General features: G+C 43.2%; 4 protein-coding genes and 1 long non-coding RNA gene across 5 annotated transcripts; 3 read left to right on the forward strand and 2 right to left on the reverse strand.

The window, feature by feature from the left end:
• The first annotated feature begins 972 nt into the window (after nucleotides 1-972).
• Nucleotides 973-2,093, forward strand: LOC121054292 (NAC domain-containing protein 48-like). Its single transcript, XM_040523696.1, has one exon. The coding sequence runs from the start codon at nucleotides 1,187-1,189 to the stop codon at nucleotides 1,817-1,819; it is 633 nt and encodes a 210-aa protein (XP_040379630.1). The 5' UTR covers nucleotides 973-1,186; the 3' UTR covers nucleotides 1,820-2,093.
• Nucleotides 2,094-4,420: 2,327 nt separating this feature from the next.
• Nucleotides 4,421-5,874, forward strand: LOC102707634 (glucan endo-1,3-beta-glucosidase GV-like). Its single transcript, XM_006645262.2, has 2 exons — nucleotides 4,421-4,577; nucleotides 4,730-5,874. Exons 1-2 carry the CDS (start codon nucleotides 4,571-4,573, stop codon nucleotides 5,674-5,676), a joined length of 954 nt encoding a protein of 317 aa, XP_006645325.1. The 5' UTR covers nucleotides 4,421-4,570; the 3' UTR covers nucleotides 5,677-5,874.
• A 118-nt stretch (nucleotides 5,875-5,992) lies between these two features.
• LOC102705593 lies at nucleotides 5,993-7,213 on the reverse strand. The gene is made up of 3 exons (XM_015835842.2): nucleotides 6,898-7,213; nucleotides 6,650-6,805; nucleotides 5,993-6,567 (listed from the first exon to the last, which is right to left on the reverse strand). Exons 1-3 carry the CDS (start codon nucleotides 7,087-7,089, stop codon nucleotides 6,166-6,168), a joined length of 750 nt encoding a protein of 249 aa, XP_015691328.2. The 5' UTR covers nucleotides 7,090-7,213; the 3' UTR covers nucleotides 5,993-6,165.
• Nucleotides 7,214-7,665: 452 nt separating this feature from the next.
• LOC121054298 lies at nucleotides 7,666-9,854 on the reverse strand. The gene is made up of 3 exons (XR_005811700.1): nucleotides 9,809-9,854; nucleotides 8,222-8,304; nucleotides 7,666-7,728 (listed from the first exon to the last, which is right to left on the reverse strand). It is a non-coding gene; the product is annotated as an uncharacterized LOC121054298 (long non-coding RNA).
• Nucleotides 9,855-13,090: 3,236 nt separating this feature from the next.
• LOC102707918 lies at nucleotides 13,091-15,528 on the forward strand. The gene is made up of 3 exons (XM_006645263.2): nucleotides 13,091-13,195; nucleotides 13,378-14,316; nucleotides 14,417-15,528. The coding sequence occupies exons 1-3, from the start codon at nucleotides 13,189-13,191 to the stop codon at nucleotides 15,373-15,375; spliced, it is 1,905 nt and encodes a 634-aa protein (XP_006645326.2). The 5' UTR covers nucleotides 13,091-13,188; the 3' UTR covers nucleotides 15,376-15,528.
• The last annotated feature ends 3,272 nt before the right edge of the window (nucleotides 15,529-18,800 follow it).

An 18,800-nucleotide genomic window follows, 5' to 3' on the forward strand; every position in this document is an offset into this window, starting at 1 on the left:
TGAAATTCCTATAGAATACCTCTTCCTATACAAGTTTTGAAGAAAATTTAATAAGAGGTAGAACCTCATGGAAAAAATCATTTGAATCTTTATCTTTTCTTAAATTCCTGTATTTTTCCTGTGATCCAATCAAACAAACATTTCTATGTTTTCCCTGTGTTTTGTAATCATCTGTTTTACAGTTACATTCCTATTTCCTATTTATTTTTTTTTCATTTCTGAGATTAAAAGGGTCTCTAAATGTGAATGAGATAAATGACTGGTGTCCCCTCTTTTTCATTTTTACTTGTGCTTATGAGTAAAAATTAATTTTTTAACTTTAAATTTGAAGGATATTTGAGATTTATCGTCGTATATAAAAGTTTTATTATAAATTTGTTTTCGTTTGTAAATATGATTAATGATTTTTTTACTCAAGTAAAGCAAAAGATCCATCGCTGTTTCTGTGATCGTAACTGCAGGTTCCTTACACTAGTGCTGCACATCGGCTCACTGTTTTCTTTCCGATGTACTCTCCCTCTCAATCTTAACAGCAATTTTCTGGATTTGTCCATATATAAAAAGAGAAATTTTACTATACAAATGTACCAAAAGGAATCACATATTTAGTGTAAAATTCAGTGTGGATGATTGTCTTTTTCTCTATTTTTTTTCATTAATATTAGAATTTATAGCTCATAAAAAATAACTTGGATGTTAGTTTTCCGATAATCAGAAACTTCGAAATCACTTGTTTTTGGAAAGGTTTATCCATCCCTTGTCTCACGATGGAACCCATGATACATCCTCAGCATTCAACAGCGATTTGTCAATCTCAGGATATAAAGTCGCAGCCTTTTGAAGATGCTCGTATGAGTCATATGGGCAGAGCTTACGTACGTTCGTTTACAGGGGCACCGATATTGCTTGCACTATATTTTCACAAAATAGAAAAGAAACGTGTGGATGCTTGCCAGCTATGGGCCTAATCGATGATCGGTAAACTGCTGGCTCGACTAGAAACCGGCTGGGCTCAGATCACAGAATGACACGCCGCTGTTTGGGCTCAATGGCGAGATAAATACTGCAGCTTTCTCTTCTCCGAGGCACCACGCACCCACCTACCCGTCTGGCCGTCTCTGTCCATCTCCGCATCTTGTCTCCTCGCCGTGTTGACCTCCACCGGAGACTACCCTGCACGGCTGGAATGGGGGGAGAGACGATGAATCTGATCCTGTCCGGCGGCCGAGAAGAAGACGATTTCTACGAAGACGGCGACGACGATGACCACGGGGTTGCTGTGGTCGTCGGGTTCGAGCCGACGGAGGACGAGCTGATGCTGCACTTCCTCCGCCCGCAGCTGCGCGGGTTCGCGCCGCGCGTGGCGGGCGCCGTGGTGGAGGCCGACCCCTGCGGCGCCGTGCCGTGGGAGCTCGTGGCGCGGCACGGGCGGCGCGACGAGGGGTTCTTCTTCTCGGCGCGCGCCCGCAAGAGGCCCTCCGTGCGGCGGACCGTCGCCGGCAGCGGCGGGGGATCGTGGATGCACAGCTCGACCAAGAACGGGCAGTCCGTGACCGACCTCGGCGTGGTGGTGCGGTGGTGCAGGGTCAACTTCTGCTTCTACGCGCGCGGCGACGCCGGGCAGCGGAGCACCGGGTGGGTGATGGCCGAGTACGAGATCACCGACCCGCGCTGCTACCGCCGCGCCGACGACGGCGAGGAGGACGACTTCTGGGTGCTCTGCCACGTCAGGAAGAGCTCCAGGTTCCCCGCCAAGATCTCTCCGGCCAAACCACGCCGCCGCAAGCCCGCCGCCGCCGGAGAAGCTGCCCGGGCGTGAGTCGATTCCCGGCGCACGTGAGAGCACGACCTTGCTTCGCTCTTGGATCCGGACTAGATTATACCTTTTCTTTTTGCTTCGGGATTTGTCTCTTTGCTTTCTTCCTCCTCCAGCATCCGGTCTTGCAAATTCCGTGCTGTGACGAACACTTCGAATCAAATGAGACATTTAAGATGCTGTACTATGCTGGTAGACAGTGTGATGAATTCATTAACTCTTTCTGCAGGTGGAGGTTTCACTCAATTCTTATACGACGCCACTGAGGGGTGTTCGTTTCCACGAACTTTTTTTTTCGGTCATATTAAATGTTTAAACACTAATTAAAAATATTAAATATAAACTATTAATAAAACTTATTTTATATTTTAGACTATTTTATGAGATAAATTTATTGAGCCCAATTAGTCTATAATTAGCGACTATAATGCTACAGTAAATATTTGCTAATCGTGAATTAATTAGGCTTAAAAATTTGTCTAATTAAATAGTCTTTATTTATACAATTAGTTTTATTATCGGTCTATATTTAATACTCCTAATTAACGTTCAAATCTGATGTGACAATGAAAAAAAGTCGCTGGATCCAAATAGCTCTTAAATTTTAGATTTAAGTTTGACCGTTTATTTTTTAAATTATAAATATATAAAATTATAAGTTTTTTTAAAATTATAAATATATAAAATTATAAGTCATACATAGAATTCATATAATAACAAATCAAATTATAACAAAATAATTAACAATATATAACTAATTAGAAGTATTAAATATAGACTATTAATAAAACTCATCTCATACTCTGGAATACTTCGCGGGACGAATCTATTGAGCATATTAGTCCATGATTAGCAAATGTGATGCAACAGTAAACATTTGCTAATCGTGGACTAATTAGGCTTAAAAAATTTGTCTAATGAAATAGCCTTTATTTATGCAATTATTTTTGTTATGAGTGTATATTTACTAATTAACGTTTAAACATCTGATGTGACAATGACTTAAAAAATCGTCGCTAGATCCAAACAGCCCATAAATTTTAGATTTAAGTTTGACCGTTTATTTATTTTTAATTATAAATATATAAAATTATATTAAATTATAACAAAATAATTAACAATATGTAATTTGTTAAGTGAACGTAGATCTAAAAGCGGAAGGAGTATAATAGTATCTTCTATCTCGATGATGAAAAGAAAAGATTCGTGTTCTGTTGAAGGAATGCAAATCTTTTACGAGAAAATTGCGGAACGGATCGTGTAGACCACTCTGTTTCTGCCTGATGCGATTTTCTAGACAACCCTGATGCGTTTGTTCGGCCTACCAGCGTCTGCTTTTCCTGGGCCCTGGGTTCCCGACAAACTAGGCCGTAGCAAGGCCCTCAGTGCTGTGGTTACGCACTTGGAATGCACAACAATTTCTTGTCATGATCCAATCAAAGCTAGTAAAGTGAGGTTTGGTTTGAGCCCAAAAATGGCCTTACCAAAATGTGTCTTATCTTAAAATTTGTCTTTGATAATATTACATAAGATAAAGTTATATTTGGTTTGAGGATAAATAAGCCAAACCAAATTTTATGGAGTCTTATTTGGCTTCTAATCAATGGCATTTTGGTACCATACCACATTTTTGAAGAACACTGTTAGGATGGCCAAACTTTGGTAAGGCTAATTTTAATCTCAAACCAAATTAGCCCTAAAACTTCATGAATTCTCTGCCTTCTACCTATGTTTTGCCTGAGCACCCATCTCTCTGACAATTAATTAAGACGTGTCATTGATTGGATAGTAGATCAAGTTAACCAGCTACTAGTACTGAACTAAACACAACAAGCAATCTTGGCGCAATACTTGCATATATGGAATTGTTCATACATCGATATTTGACAAAGACATTCCCCTAAATACAATGGACAGTGTTCTAATGTTCATTTGACACGCAAACATATTGACATATAAATCTGCATTTCCTTCTGAACTTCATATTATTATCGACGACTGTAGGAAAGCAGTCAACCACGAGGGAGAAACCAGCCATGACTGCAAGCTAACTAAACTAAAAAAAAAAACATTAATTTCCTCTACACTTATTCGTTGATGTCGATGGCTAATATTAATTGGGAAAAGAAATCTATTGACAAGATCAGAGAAATGTGCATGCGCTGCACGGTGTCGCTGTCGGTGATCTTCAGATTAGCCACGAAGAACTTGTCGCGGGCAAGCAAACCTATGATTCTTGACTTGATCATCAGTACGAGCTGAGTCGCCATTGACGGCCAGCTCATCTTATCTAGCTTATAACAAAAACGAGGCGGCTTGACATTGTGTTCCAACTTACGTGGCCAAGATGAGGCCACAACATGACACTCTTATCTATCTAGCTATAGCTAATACTTATACTCCAACGCATGAAATTCCACGCAAACGTTGGAAATGCCATGAATGTTTGGTGCCATTCAAATGTAAGAAATAAGAGAGCACTAGCGTGCAAGCATAACCTGACTATATGTTAATTTGCTATTGCTTGGCAAAACATAATTAATTGTTTTGTTAGATAAATGTAGTTAAACCTATCTAGATCACTGAGAAGAGATCGAAGAACTGACCATCTCACACCGTTTCTCACTATATAAGGATGCTAATTCTTTCGTATCTACGATCACGAACGAGCATTGAAGCATTCATAAAATCCATCTCCAGATACTGATCAAGAAGATCAGAGCTAGTTCGATTTGACCTAGCTATTTGGGCAAAATGGGAGGTATATTCAGATTTCATTATCATCTATTTCCTCTTGATGAATACTGTAATTAATTAATTCCTCTCAAGCGATTCGATTTCTCTAGGTGTTTTCTTTCGTACATCAATGTCATCGTCTGACTTAGTAGTAAATAAACATATATGTTTGTGTAGGTGCCCATGGAGTTTGCTACGGCATGAACGGCGACAACCTCCCGCCGGCGAGCGAGGTCGTGCAGCTGTACAAGTCCAACAACATCGGCGCGATGCGCATCTACTCCCCGGACAAGGCGGCCCTCGCCGCGCTCCGCGGCAGCGGCATCGCCGTCATCATCGACGTCGGCGACAGCGGCGCCGTCGGCAACCTCGCAAGAAACCCCTCCGCCGCCGCCGACTGGGTCCGGGACAACGTGCAGGCGTACTGGCCGGACGTCATCATCCGGTACATCGCCGTCGGCAACGAGCTCGGCCCCGGCGACATGGGGCTCATCCTCCCGGCCATGCAGAACGTGCAGAACGCCCTCGCGTCGGCCGGGCTGTCGAACGCCATCAGGGTGTCGACGGCGGTCAAGATGGACGTGTTCGCCGACACGTTCCCTCCGTCGCGCGGCGTGTTCCGCCCCGACCTGCAGCAGTTCATGGCGCCCATCGCGCGGTTCCTCGCCGACGCCATGGCGCCGCTGCTCGTCAACGTGTACCCCTACTTCGCCTACAGGGACAACCCGCGCGACATCAGCCTCGGCTACGCCACGTTCCAGCCGGGCACCACGGTGAGGGACGACGGCAACGGCCTCACCTACACCAACCTCTTCAGCGCCATGGTGGACGCCGCCTACGCCGCGCTGGAGAAGGCCGGCGCGCCCGGCGTCCGCGTCGTCGTGTCGGAGAGCGGGTGGCCGTCGGCGGGAGGGTTCGCGGCGAGCGTGGAGAACGCGAGGAACCACAACCAGGGCGTGAACGACAACGTCAAGAACGGGACGCCGAAGCGGCCCGGGCAGCTGGAGACGTACGTGTTCGCCATGTTCAACGAGAACCGGAAGCCCGGCGACGAGACCGAGAGGCACTTCGGGCTGTTCAACCCCGACAAGACGCCGGTCTACCCGATCACCTTTCCAAACTAGCAGCTCTGCATGCCAATGTAAATAAGGATTTGCACACGAATAATCCATGCTCAATTAATAATGTTTACTTGAGTTGAATGTTAGCGTGCGAGAGAAATGCTACACGAATAACAACTTTCAAGGTATCTCTTTCTGTCTGTCGATGACAGCAGGTACCATCTCGTGCCAAACAAAGGGCACATGGCACAAACATTTATTCACGGCCAAAATACCACACTTTTTACGCTAAAAAGTGTGATATCTTAAGTTACTTTTTCAAAAATGATAAAAAAGCTTCATAAAAAACACAAATATCTTTTTAGCTTTTGAGTTCCAGGATAGCGAGGAGGATGAGTTTGTTCATGAACGGAGAAGACTAGTTGTAGACGGATAAATGAATCATAATAGATGGGATGTAAACGAACTAAACCACAGGAATTGCTGATAATTTAGTTTGAGTGTTGCCTAACTACACATGTAACTATACAAAGTTCAGTATGATCTTTCGGCCTATTTAGTAACATGGCAATGGGTACAAGGCCCACGAACGGTTAACTCAACCGTGGAGGGAACTTTTCCCAGGATGTACCTTTCAATAGCCATGGTTCCTCTTTCTGCTTCCAAGATCATTTTATTACTTAGAGGTGTGCAGTCACCAGTTCTGCGGGCAGAAGTTATATAGCACCTGCTAATCTTACATTCATCTGAGAAATCACATACGGTATCCAATGTAATTCTTTTCAGTGATGTTGCATTATCCAGTATATGGCATGTTAGCTCAACCATGCTCTTTGCAGTGCAGAACCCAAGGATCATCACATTCTTGAGGTTGGAATGCTTGTGTTCAGGCATCTGCCTCATATCTGAGGCAACCTCAGAAACACGGCCATGCTTTATGTCTTCCTGTTGCACCTACATAAGATAAAAAATAATGGCACTTGAATAATTGGTTAACCATAAAAACTGTGCTATTGAAGGAGGAATGATAACTTACACTCAAGATGAAAGTCTCTAAAACAGGAGAGGCATCAAGAAAAGAAACCAAAGACATATAGTCATATTCTGGAGGCAATGCCTCATCTGCTTCAAGATAAATTTTCAGGTGCTTGAGATGAAGAAATTTGGCAGCTACCGTTGGTGTATTAACGCCCTGTAAAAATTAATCATATCCCAGGACCTGAGTGCACGATTACTAATTATGCGTCAGAAAAATGAATAATAATATAAAGTTTCCGAGTATACCTCATTAACTGAACATAGGGTAAGACTAATAAGATTTGGAAAACTATAGGGAAGCTTGGTAATCGCATAACAGATGAAGTTGGACACGTCTGAACAGTCCATCTGTAGCTCCTTCACTTGGGATAGTGTGAATTCTACTGGGTTACCAGTAAAGCTAAGAGTGGTTAAGTTTGGAGCATTACTCTTTACCATTTTCAGATTGCTGCACTCAAATACAGTCAGCCGGCTGAATCTCTCTAGTAGGCATGGTATGTTCAGGCAGATTATCTCGCTGCAACGCGTCAGCTCCAACTCCACCAAAGCAAAAGACTTGGAAAGAAGAGACATTAACTCATCATCCGTAATGTGCACATCACATAAACGCAGCTTTGTCAGACTTGTCAAGCAACCAAGGGCAGCCGTAGGACGCAAGGTACAAGACCGGAGGTCAAGATACTGAATCGAGCTTCCATGCCCATCAGATAGAAGTGACAGTGGAAAAATGTACCTTCCCTCATAGTTTGAAGCAAAGGTGATTTCTTCAATCCCCGGTGTAATAGCTACCTGAAGCCAACTGTTGATAGAACTTGCATTAATATTGAAATTGCAATAATCACACGTTCCAAGCTTGAGTCTCTTCACACCAATGCCTGAGTGGTTTTTTAAAATGTGGTCAACTTTGATAGCGAAAGCACATGTCTTTCTATGTGGCTTTCGTTTCAATCTCAGTGTTTCCATCGTGAACATGAGGTTGGGATGGCATCTCCAGTTACATAAAAATGCACGAGATACACAAGCAGCACGGGCAGCATCTCGCAATGGCATTAGGGAAAGGATATGGTGCCAAATGTGCTGCACAAACACAGAAATAATTGTTGAACGTTAGGGATTCTAAAGCAAATGGTTGCACCAAGTAACAATATGACCCTATGGAGGAATATTCTACCCTAGGTGCTCTGAGCATATGCTTAAATAGATAAATAAGCTGCACCAAAGTGGTAAAGAGAGTACAGTTAACTCTTTCCCATGGAAGTGCATGGTTCCATTTATTATTATCTGGGAAAACGTGGTGAGTCCTTTTAAAAAAAAATTGTAAATTTTTAATCATCACAAAAATAAAAGACTCTCTGTTTATGGTTGTCACATAAATGATCTTGCATCAGTTATGATTTATGGGGAAGCTAGAGCTTACTGTGAATGTCAGAATAACAAAAGCAGTGAAGTACTCAACGATCTGTGCACATATTTTTTATTTAGCAAGAATAGTTCACCTGCCCAGTTAAAGTAGCGATAGTAATAATTTACTTCTTATATAAGTCCCCCATCATAAATATTTATGGCATACCTCTGGGAGGCCTGGCTCGGAATATCTTAATGTTTTGTCACCCTGAGACTTATCATCTCCTTGGCTGAGTGTGCACTTTTCATCTGCAGCATGTTATGTATGGTAAGTTAGAGTAAGCAGAAGAAAATGACAAACTGAAGCACACGAGTTTTTTTTTCTAATTTTGGACTTTTTCTCCCTCTCTCTCTCTCGCACAGTATGATTTATCTAAGTACGGTTATATTATGCACAGGGGACACAGTGCCTTAGAGCATCTCTAACGGCTCATCTAAATTTGGTCATCCATCATCTAAACTAGTTTCATCTTTCATATCTTTTTATACCCCACTAGATCATCCATATATGACATCCTCTATAACGCTTTGGAGGATGGAGAGATCATCCAAATATGAAGGTTCTCTCTCCTAATATGAATGACATCTAAAAATACATGTTCTGTTGGAGCTTAATTTATAGTTTTCATCCTCTATTTCCAGGATAGAGGATGAGATAGATGAGCTGTTGGGATGCTCTTAGTGCATACTGTGGCCACCTCATTTGTGTTGTGTAATGCAGTTGATTGTTTTGATATAAACAAATCAACGATGCAATAGGGAGGAACTCTGTTTGAGCAGTCCACTACACTACTCTGCTCAAATCACACAAAAGAAAAAGAAGAACAATTTTACAGTACTTGAGAAGGTATCATGATGTACTAGGTACTATAATGTACTAAATTTTATACTAAAATTTTGGTACCTCTCAGTACTTACTTAATAACTGTAAAATTACTCCAAAAAGAAACGTAAAATCACACAAAGAAAAGGAACAAAGGTAGCTTGCTATTCACTTTTCTATCCACAAAAGCGAAGATATTACATTTTTACGATCGAATCAACATTGCTAGCGAACTTAAGATGGGTTCAGCAGCCCTTATTCGGTTATTCCCAAACCAATATTCTATCGTTTTCTGCGTGCACGCCTCCTAAACTGTCAAACAATATTTTTTTTAAAAAAACCCATAATAACAATCTAAGGTGATGTTTGTTTCCATAAGTCCTAGGACTAAAAATTAGTCCTGGTACTAAAACATAAATCCCTATTAGTCATACCTTGTTTGTTTGGAGGGACTAAAATGGACTAAAACATCATTAAATGATCTACTCAATAAATAGTACACAGCACACACACATAGCTATACACCTAGATTAGTAGAGTAAGTGTACTATAGGTTTTTAGTCCCTTTTAGCATCTCCCCTAGGGACTTATGGACCTAGATAGTTTTAGTCTCTTTTAGTCCTTACTGTTTGGTAGTTTAGGGGCTAAAAGAGACTAAAGTGAAGGGACTTATGGATTAGCCCCTCCAATCAAACAGCCCCTAAGTTTTTATAGCTAATAGTTGATTAACCATATCCTAATCCGCTGTTACCTTTTCCACGCAATTCCACACACCTCCTACCTAGTTTAACCTCAGCCTAAATCGACGAGGAGTATGCTGCAGAAAACGGGCGTTGTCGCAGCGAACCATGGACGGAAAAGTGATATTCCAGCACAGTAATGTAGCAAGTATGAACAACAGAGCGAAAGATGCAGAAGAAGGCAGCTTACTGAAGCTCTCCATGGTCGGCAGTAGCAACAGCGACGAGTCGACGACACCTCCTCGCTCCGGATCGAGTCGAGCAGTCCGGAGCTTCGATTTATCTATCCATCCCAACAGGGGGACCGTGCAGGGCGCGGATTCCATTAAGCTTCGGATCAGGAAACGCGAGATCGAGTCGGCCGCGCCGGCGCCGGCTGGGAAGAGGAGATAAACCGCCTTACACGTACAATCCCACGGCCCATTTGGCGAAGAGGCAGGCCATGAGACGGACAAAAAAATCGGCCCAATATGCGCGCTTGCGAGGCCTGCTAATGCGTTCCAGCCCACGTGCGTGAAAGGAGTCGTACAGACTCCGGCAGGTCTAGTGCGCGCCGGCGCGCGCGCGATCGGTTTAGGTGAATTATATTCCCTCCGTTACACAATTCACATGTAAGGTAATTAATCTATATGCATATTAAAAAATAAATATTAATACATAAATAAATCTAGTTAAACTTATAAAGTATTATAATATAAATGCATGTAAACTTTATACATATAAAATTTATACGTATGAAATTAGACATACTAACGTGCTTTTATATATATATATATATATGGGAAAATTAGATCCTACTACCAGGTGTAGCTACTCCCTGCATGTCCATGATAAAAAATATTTTTATAACTGCTTCTGCTCCCACCCAACAGAAAGTATAGACATGTGAATGATACAACTACATGTATAGAGTATATTAGTATAATGTAATAATGGACATATTTTATAGCAACATACCGTGTTACTGCAATTCGTAATAATATTAATATAATGTGTTATTATATACAAGCAACTGTATCCTTAAATTTAGTATGTGTCTTCGATTTGCATGGTAGTGTAGATGTGGCATCCATACAGAACCATACTTTAATAGATTGTGAGAATGCGGAAACGTTATTGCGCAGAAGTTACAAAGCTAATGCGCAACTATTTGCCATACCATTAGTTTATACTTGTACAATTTATATATACTCTTAACATTTCAAACGTTAAATAAATATATCTGTTAGCTCATATATTATTTTTTTAAAGTATTTGTACTTCATTGTTAAAAAAAATGTTTTAAACAGTAGATCTATCATGGTTATGTTTCGATATTATCACTGCATATAAGGTGTGCTGTTGTTGCACAATAACTGTATTCTCACTAGACAGTTCATATGAGACGAGGGGTGATTCTTAATATTCTAAACTTTAAACAACTATATCTCTCAGCACATAAATTATTTTTTAAAGATGTTTGCACCCCATTGTTTAAAAAAGTGTTTTAAAGAGTATATCTCTCGTGGCTATGTTTTAACGTTGTTACTGTATACTCTCTCCGTTACATATTATAAGACATTTTATTTTTGCCTAGATTCATTTATATATCAATGTATATGTTTTGTATATGTGTCTAGATTCATTGGCACACGTATGAATCTATCCAATGCCAAAAAGTCTTATAATGTGGAACTTAGGGAACAATTACTATGATGCAAGGGATGATCGTTAAGATTTCAAACTTTAAACAACCTTACCTATCATCTCATATGTTATTTTTAAAAATGTTTATACCGCATTGTTAGAAAACGTGCTTTAAAAAGTATATCCTTCGTAGCTATGTTTAACGTTGTTACTACATGCACAATTTCTATGAAGCGATAGGTGGGTTTAGTGGAACACATGAGCCATTTTTCTAGTTCTTGAATAATTACGTACAATTTATGTGCAAGTTATAGATTATATTATTGTCACATTTCAGAGTTTTCCATCTAAAAGAACTTACAGACGTACTATAAATAGCCCCTTTTATTTTTCAACAATGAAAAATACCATTGGCCAGGGGCATCGCTGTCATCCGTCGCCAGTGGCCCGCCTCGCCAACGACTCCGCCTTCCCACCGGGTCCGGGACAATTTCGAGTCATACTTGCCGATCGTCATCATCCGGTCTACGTGCAAAGTATACATGCGTTGGCATGTGCGCCCGATTCCATATCGCTAATTGCAAGATCACGATCTTGACAACATATAAGCGATAAGGAGCGTTCGGTTTAGGCGAGTCATCTCAACAAACAGCCGGATCAACTTGACGTACGTGGCGCAGTGAGTACGTGGAAGCTGCGTACACGGGCAAGACAACATGCCATAATAACTCTTAATTTCAAGCAATCATTTCATAGACCACGCTTGTTAATGCCATTTGTCAAGCCTAATAATGACACTAAAAACCACCCAATACTGCAAACCGTGCGCTCGCACCAAACCATGGATACGGAGCGTATCTAACGGGCAGACGTACTCGAGGCGGTATTTGAGGTACTCCATCCGGTTAAAAAATACTGGTCGTTTATAACATTATTTGGTTTTTTGAAATTTTGATAAACAAATTTATATTAAAATAATTTTATAAAATATAATAAGTTTATGATATTATGATATTGTTTTTTCAAGGACAGTCTGTATATATCATTTGTTTTATATTTAAACTAAGTATTTAGAAAATTATCGATTGTCGGAACTTTAGAAATTTGATCAAATTTTATCGTAAATGATAAATATTTTTGATCAGCATAAGTAATTAAGATTGAAGAATTAAATGATTATTTGATTTTTATAGCTATTTAAGAATATAAAAGGTTTTCTGCGTAGTAAAAGGTTGAATTAGACACTACAAAATAAAAATATTACTTCAAAAATTTCAAACGAGGAATTTTTGTATATAAAAATTTTTTACACGAAAAGTACTACGCAGGAAATTAAAAAGTGTGATCACGAAAATCTAACATGTGGTTAGATTCGAATGGATCATAAATGAAATATATAAGCCGCCATCGTGTGCTAATCCTCCATCAACAAATTCGTCGGATCGCACTTGTTTATGCTACTAGTAGCTAATAAGAAAACGAAGTGCTCGATTGGCAACAAGAAATCATGAACGAGCGGCCGACTGGCCTGCCCTCTGATACGTAAGGGCTCGTTTCGAAACCGACCAACTAGCTATACTTTTCTCTCTTTTTTCACGCGCACGGTTCCCAAACTATTTATTTTTTTAAAAAAAGTTTTATATAAAAGTTGTTTAAAAAAATCAGATTAATCCATTTTTCAAGTTTAAAAAACTAATACTCAATTAATCATATGTTAATGGCTTTCTTCGTTTTTACATGCGCTGATTAGTCATGCTGACATAGTCAACTTCGAACGGTGCCAAAGTCTACACCATCTCACACTATATAAATAAAGCCATCCATTCTCCTTACGACCATCACGATCACGGGCGAGCATCGAAGCATATACGTACATATCCATCTCCACATACTCTTTCAAGCAGACCAGCTAAGACAAGAGTAGTTATCTTGCTATTTGGGCGAATGGGAGGTATATATATTTCGATTCATTTTCCTTTCTTTTTTAGTTCCTATTGAGAGTTAACTCATCGATCTACGAGTGGCTAATCGTTCTCAAGCAAGCAATTATCTCTTCGCTATTCTTTAGTATCGTGACTATCGGATACGATGACGATGATCGACTACTACGTACTTTTTTGCACTATGATGCAGCTGTCAACGGTGTGTGCTACGGTGTTCTCGGCGACAACCTCCCGTCGCGGGGCGATGTCGTGCAGCTGCTCAAGTCCGAAGGCATCGGCGCGATGCGCATCTACTACCCGGACAAGGAGGCCCTCGACGCGCTCCGCGGCAGCGGCATCGCCGTCACCATCGACGTCGGCGACAGTGGCGCCGTGTTCAACCTCGCCAACAACCCCGCCGCCGCCGCCGACTGGGTCCGGGACAACGTCGTGGCCTACTGGCCGGGCGTCATCGTCCGTTACGTCGTCATCGGCAACGAGCTCCCCGCCGGCCACATGGGCCTCGTCCTCCCGGCCATGAAGAACGTCCACAAGGCCCTCATGTCCGCCGGTCTCTCGAACAGCATCAAGGTGTCGACGGCGGTCAAGATGGACGTGGTCTCCAACACGTTCCCCCCGTCGAACGGCGTGTTCCGCCCCGACCTGCTGCAGTTCATGGCGCCCGTCGCGCGGTTCCTCGCCAACACCGTGTCGCCGCTGCTCGTCAACGTGTACCCCTACCTCTCCTACAGGGACAACCCGCGCGACATCAGCCTCAGCTACGCCACGTTCCAGCCGGGCGCCACGGTGAGGGACGACGGCAACGGCCTCACCTACACCAACCTCTTCAGCGCCATGGTGGACTCCGTGTACGCCGCGCTGGAGAAGGCCGGCGCGCCCAACGTCCGCATCGTGGTGTCGGAGAGCGGGTGGCCGTCGGCGGGAGGGTTCGAGGCGACCGTGGAGAACGCGAGGAACCACAACCAGGGCGTGATCGACAACGTCATGAACGGGACGCCGAAGCGGCCCGGGCCGCTGGAGTCGTACGTGTTCGCCATGTTTAACGAGAACCAAAAGACCGGGCATGATGAGACCGTGAGACACTTTGGGCTGTTCAACTCTGACAAGACGCCAGCCTACGCGATTACACGTACGTATGCCATCGTCGCCCTTTCGTATGATCATATATCTGAGCTACTCCATTAACGTCTTAACGAGTGCATCCATGCATCGTGCGTTTTGGTTCGTAGATTATCCTCGTCCACCTGTGCAATCATCCATCGGCGTGTGCTACGGCATGCTGGGCAACGACCTCCCGTCACGAAGCGAGGTGGTGCAGATGTACATATCCAAGGGCATCAGCGGGATGCGCATCTACAACCCCGACAGGGAGGCGCTGGACGCCCTGCGCAACTCCGGCATCGGCCTCATCCTCGACGCCGGCGGCTTCGACGCGGTGTCCTACCTCGCCGCCAGCCCCTCCAACGCGGCCGCATGGGTCCGTGACAACGTCAGGCCCTACTACCCGGCCGTCAGCATCAAGTACATCGCCGTCGGCAACGAGGTGGTAGGCGGCACCACGGAGAGCATCCTCCCGGCCATGCGGAACGTCAACGACGCCCTGGCCGCGGCCGGCCTGGGCGGCATCAAGGTGTCCACCGCGGTGAAGTCCGACGTGATCGCCAACTCCTACCCTCCCTCTGCCGGCGTGTTCGCGTATCCCTACATGAAGGGTGTGGCTCAGTTCTTGGCGAGCACCGGCGCGCCGCTGCTGGCCAACGTGTACCCCTACTTCGCCTACACCGGCAACCCGCGCGAGATCAGCCTCAACTACGCCACCTTCCGGCCGGGCACGACGGTGAGAGACGACGGCAGCGGGCTCACCTACACCAACCTCTTCGACGCCATGGTGGACTGCATCTACGCCGCGCTGGAGAAGGCCGGCGCCGGGAACGTGAGGGTGGTGGTGTCGGAGAGCGGGTGGCCGTCGGCGGAAGGGGTCGGGGCGAGCATGGACAACGCGAGGGCGTACAACCAGGGGCTGATCGACCACGTCGGGCGTGGCACGCCCAAGAGGCCAGGGCAGATGGAGGCCTACATATTCGCCATGTTCAACGAGAACCAGAAGACGGGGGCCTCCACCGAGAGGCACTTCGGCCTCTTCTACCCTAACAAGTCGCCGGTCTATCAGATTGCCTTTCCAAATTAGCAGCAGCCGATATAAACGTACATGGAGCTGCAACGAGAGTAATGCTTCAATAATACTACGTATATGTTTGGTGTGTTTCAACGTTTGTGTGCTTTGATAATAATGCATGTTAAGTACATGAATAAAACTTTTCAAGGTTTCTTATCGGTTGACAACAACTGCAGTCTGAGAGCCTGTAGCCTCCTGTGATCTTGTGCTGCGGATTTGCACACGGTAGAAAATTAGATCGGTACAACAAAGTAAGAAATATTTTTCGATGCCACAAGCCCACAACACGCATAAGAGTTGCTGTTTACAACTCTATAAACAAGAGAACGAATACCGTAGCATCATATCAGTATCTTTTCACGGAGCATTCCGAGTTTCCAACGGATACAAATGCATGAGAAATGAACCGAGGAACCGGATAGGTAACTGGGTTCTGAATGTCTTGTTTGGGGCGATCGACACAAGGCTCGATTTCTTGGGCCCACTTAGTTTAGGCCCAGGGGCAGCTTGACGAGAACAAACACCTAGTAACAGCCCATTGGACGAGCTACGAGTATTAGGTATGTCTGATCTGAATTTCGTACGATTTTTTTGAAATAAGGCCCTCGGTGTACAATTCAGTCTCGATACTTCCCTTAGAAAAAGAAAAGAAAAACTTCAATTCAATACAGCTTTAAAGATTTGATATCTCACTAGATATTATCTCATCATTTCGAATGGAGAAATCTTCGTATCCAGCCTACTTAATTAGCAGCCGGTGTGTGTGGCGCTTCTAATAAACGGTGGTTGTTTTATTTAGAGGAGGAACTTTTAAAGCGTGCTTTCATGGGCCACCCTAAGGCACGACGGTCCGGCGGCATGACTCGAAGCACAACATGGCCCAGCGGCTCGTGCTGACACGACACAACCATGGGAAGCAGTTTTTTTTAAGCACACATGTGTATATATATCCGTTACTTGCATGTCATCTAAATAGTTATTAAAAAATATAAAAAAATTTAACAAGATAGTTTAATATGAGTTATATCACTCCATCAACATGCAAATTTAAATTCATCTTCTACAAGTTGTAGCAAAAATAACAAAAATAATTATGAATATGCGTAGAGTTAGTTTTAGTTTTATTTGTTTTTTTGTTACAACTTGTAGAAGTTGAATTTAAATTTATATGTTTGTGGAGTTATATAACTCATATTAATCTATCTTGTCAATTTTTTTTATATTTTTTAATGACTATTTAGATGATATATAAGTACATGGGTATACTACACCTCTGTGCTAAAAACTATTTCTCTACGACCATAGGCTATGACTCTGCCTAGAAGATAAGTATGTTGGGTGACACAACCCAAGAAAGACACGGGAGGCACGAAAATGGCCTGATATCACGTATGGGCTGATTTTATTCTTAGGTCGTGGTCACGCTGTGTACCTTGATGCCGAAAACGTGGGCCATCGCCGCTTGACGGTCGTACTTGTTCAGTCGTTCGTTGCGACGGTCAGACGTTGCGAATGCGTCTAGATTCCTCTGTCTCTGTGCGTGTGCGACGTGGGAGGGTATGAGGCTAGGAGCGGCGGCGGCGACGTGGGAGCAACGGGCGCGCAAGAGGCGATGGCGACTGGCGGCCCACCTTGGCGTCGCGGCGCAAGATGCGGTGGCAGCGGTAGCGGTAGCCCTGGGCCCCGGAGCGGCGAAGGAGGATGAGGCCAAGTGAAGGACGCCCAGGCTCTTCGTCGATCTCCACCTCCGGCGAGCCAACAGGACGCCCAAGCGTTTCTGTGGCCCTTGCGACGACAAGATGGAGAAAGAGTGGTGCTTCTACGCCTTGTATCTTTGCGGCGGCGGCGGAGGACGAGGCCATGTGAAGAGCTAATGCGCGGCGAGTTCGGTGACGTGCTACTATCACCTGCGCCGGATCTGGCTAATGAGATTAGGAGGTATGAACAAATTACATATAGTTTTGGTCTCCGTTCTAGTGATCTTTGCCACAAAATTTTAGAAAGGGTTTTCATGAGGGCTTCAATAACTTTAGCGGGGATAGCGGGGGCTCGAGACCACGCCACCCCACGTTGGATCCGCCACTGCCGATCACTAGACCTCTCTGTGGCCTCGTCTTGGTCGGCAAGAGGCGGCAAACCCTTCAGGTACTCGAACCCTTCACATGGGCCATTCTTGGGCCTCCCGTGTGCCGGCTCGATTTGGCATGGTGAGCAGGCCGTACTAGGCCGGCATGGCCTGTTTAGGCACAAAGCTCGACAGGCCGGACTGTACTAGTCCGGCATGACCTAATCTTATCTCAAGAGTCTAAATTTCTGCAGCCTCTTCGTTTCTACTTTGTGTTTATAAGTTAAAATTTTAACTTTTAATGTTAGATTTAGAGTAAATTTTAAGATTTTTTTATTATAGCTTATTTGTAGCCTTAACGTTTAGATCATAACATGTACATAAAAGTTTTATTAATAAATTATTTTTTATTTGTAAATATGTAATTTAGTTTTTTTAAAAAAACTGAACAATCATCCATTGATGATCAACTGATCAAGATCAGCATGGCTAGGACTGAGTCGGTGAAATAGTGAGAAACTAATTTAGTGAAATAATCCTCAGTCTTTGAGCTATGGAGTCCTCAGTCTTTGAGCTATTGAGCTCCAATAGAAATACGTATACAATTAGTACTCCTACAAGCTTGTCATGTGCCTCTAGCTTCTGTCTGACCACTGGTTTTCTCGACAAGATAACTGGCCAGCTACTCAGCGAAATGCAGCTATCATTATTGGCATTTGTTTTGTAGATGACATTTGCCTATACAGTGTAAAGAACCCATGCTCATCTAGTGCTGTTTGTTAAATTATAATTAATATACCTTTCTCTAAACTTTTCCTGCCCTGTGTATAGAGGACCGCTGCTGGGCTGGCACCGGCAAGTACTCCCTCCGGTCAAAAAAAAAATTATCGTTTAGGACAAGATTTTATCAATCTTCTAAGATTTTATTAAACTTCTAAAATTCCGATAAACAATTATATCTTAAATTCTTAGTTAAAATACAAAACGGATTATATGCATAGATTATACTCGAAAAATACTATCATACTATCATAAACATATTAGATTTTATAAATTTATTTTAACATAAAATTGCTTGTTTAAATTTTATAAGTTTCATCAAATCTTATCCTAAACGACAAATATTTTTTACTGGAGAGAGTATTAGATGCCTCAAAAATCTGCCGATCACATCTTCGTTGGATGGGTGACGCATCCTCAACGCAACAACTCGATCAGTTAACGTGGACACCCGTTTGTCCAACCTCTTTAATGTGCTTTCGAGATTGAGTTCAATGAGGACGTATGTGACCAGACCACCCTAGTGACTGCCTCCTCGACTTCTTTATTAAAATTCTCTACAATTGTTCGTAGTTGCTCTTGACTGACACAA

This window comes from Oryza brachyantha, chromosome 1 (genome assembly GCF_000231095.2).
Source record: "Oryza brachyantha chromosome 1, ObraRS2, whole genome shotgun sequence".
NCBI classification, from domain to species: domain Eukaryota; kingdom Viridiplantae; phylum Streptophyta; class Magnoliopsida; order Poales; family Poaceae; genus Oryza; species Oryza brachyantha.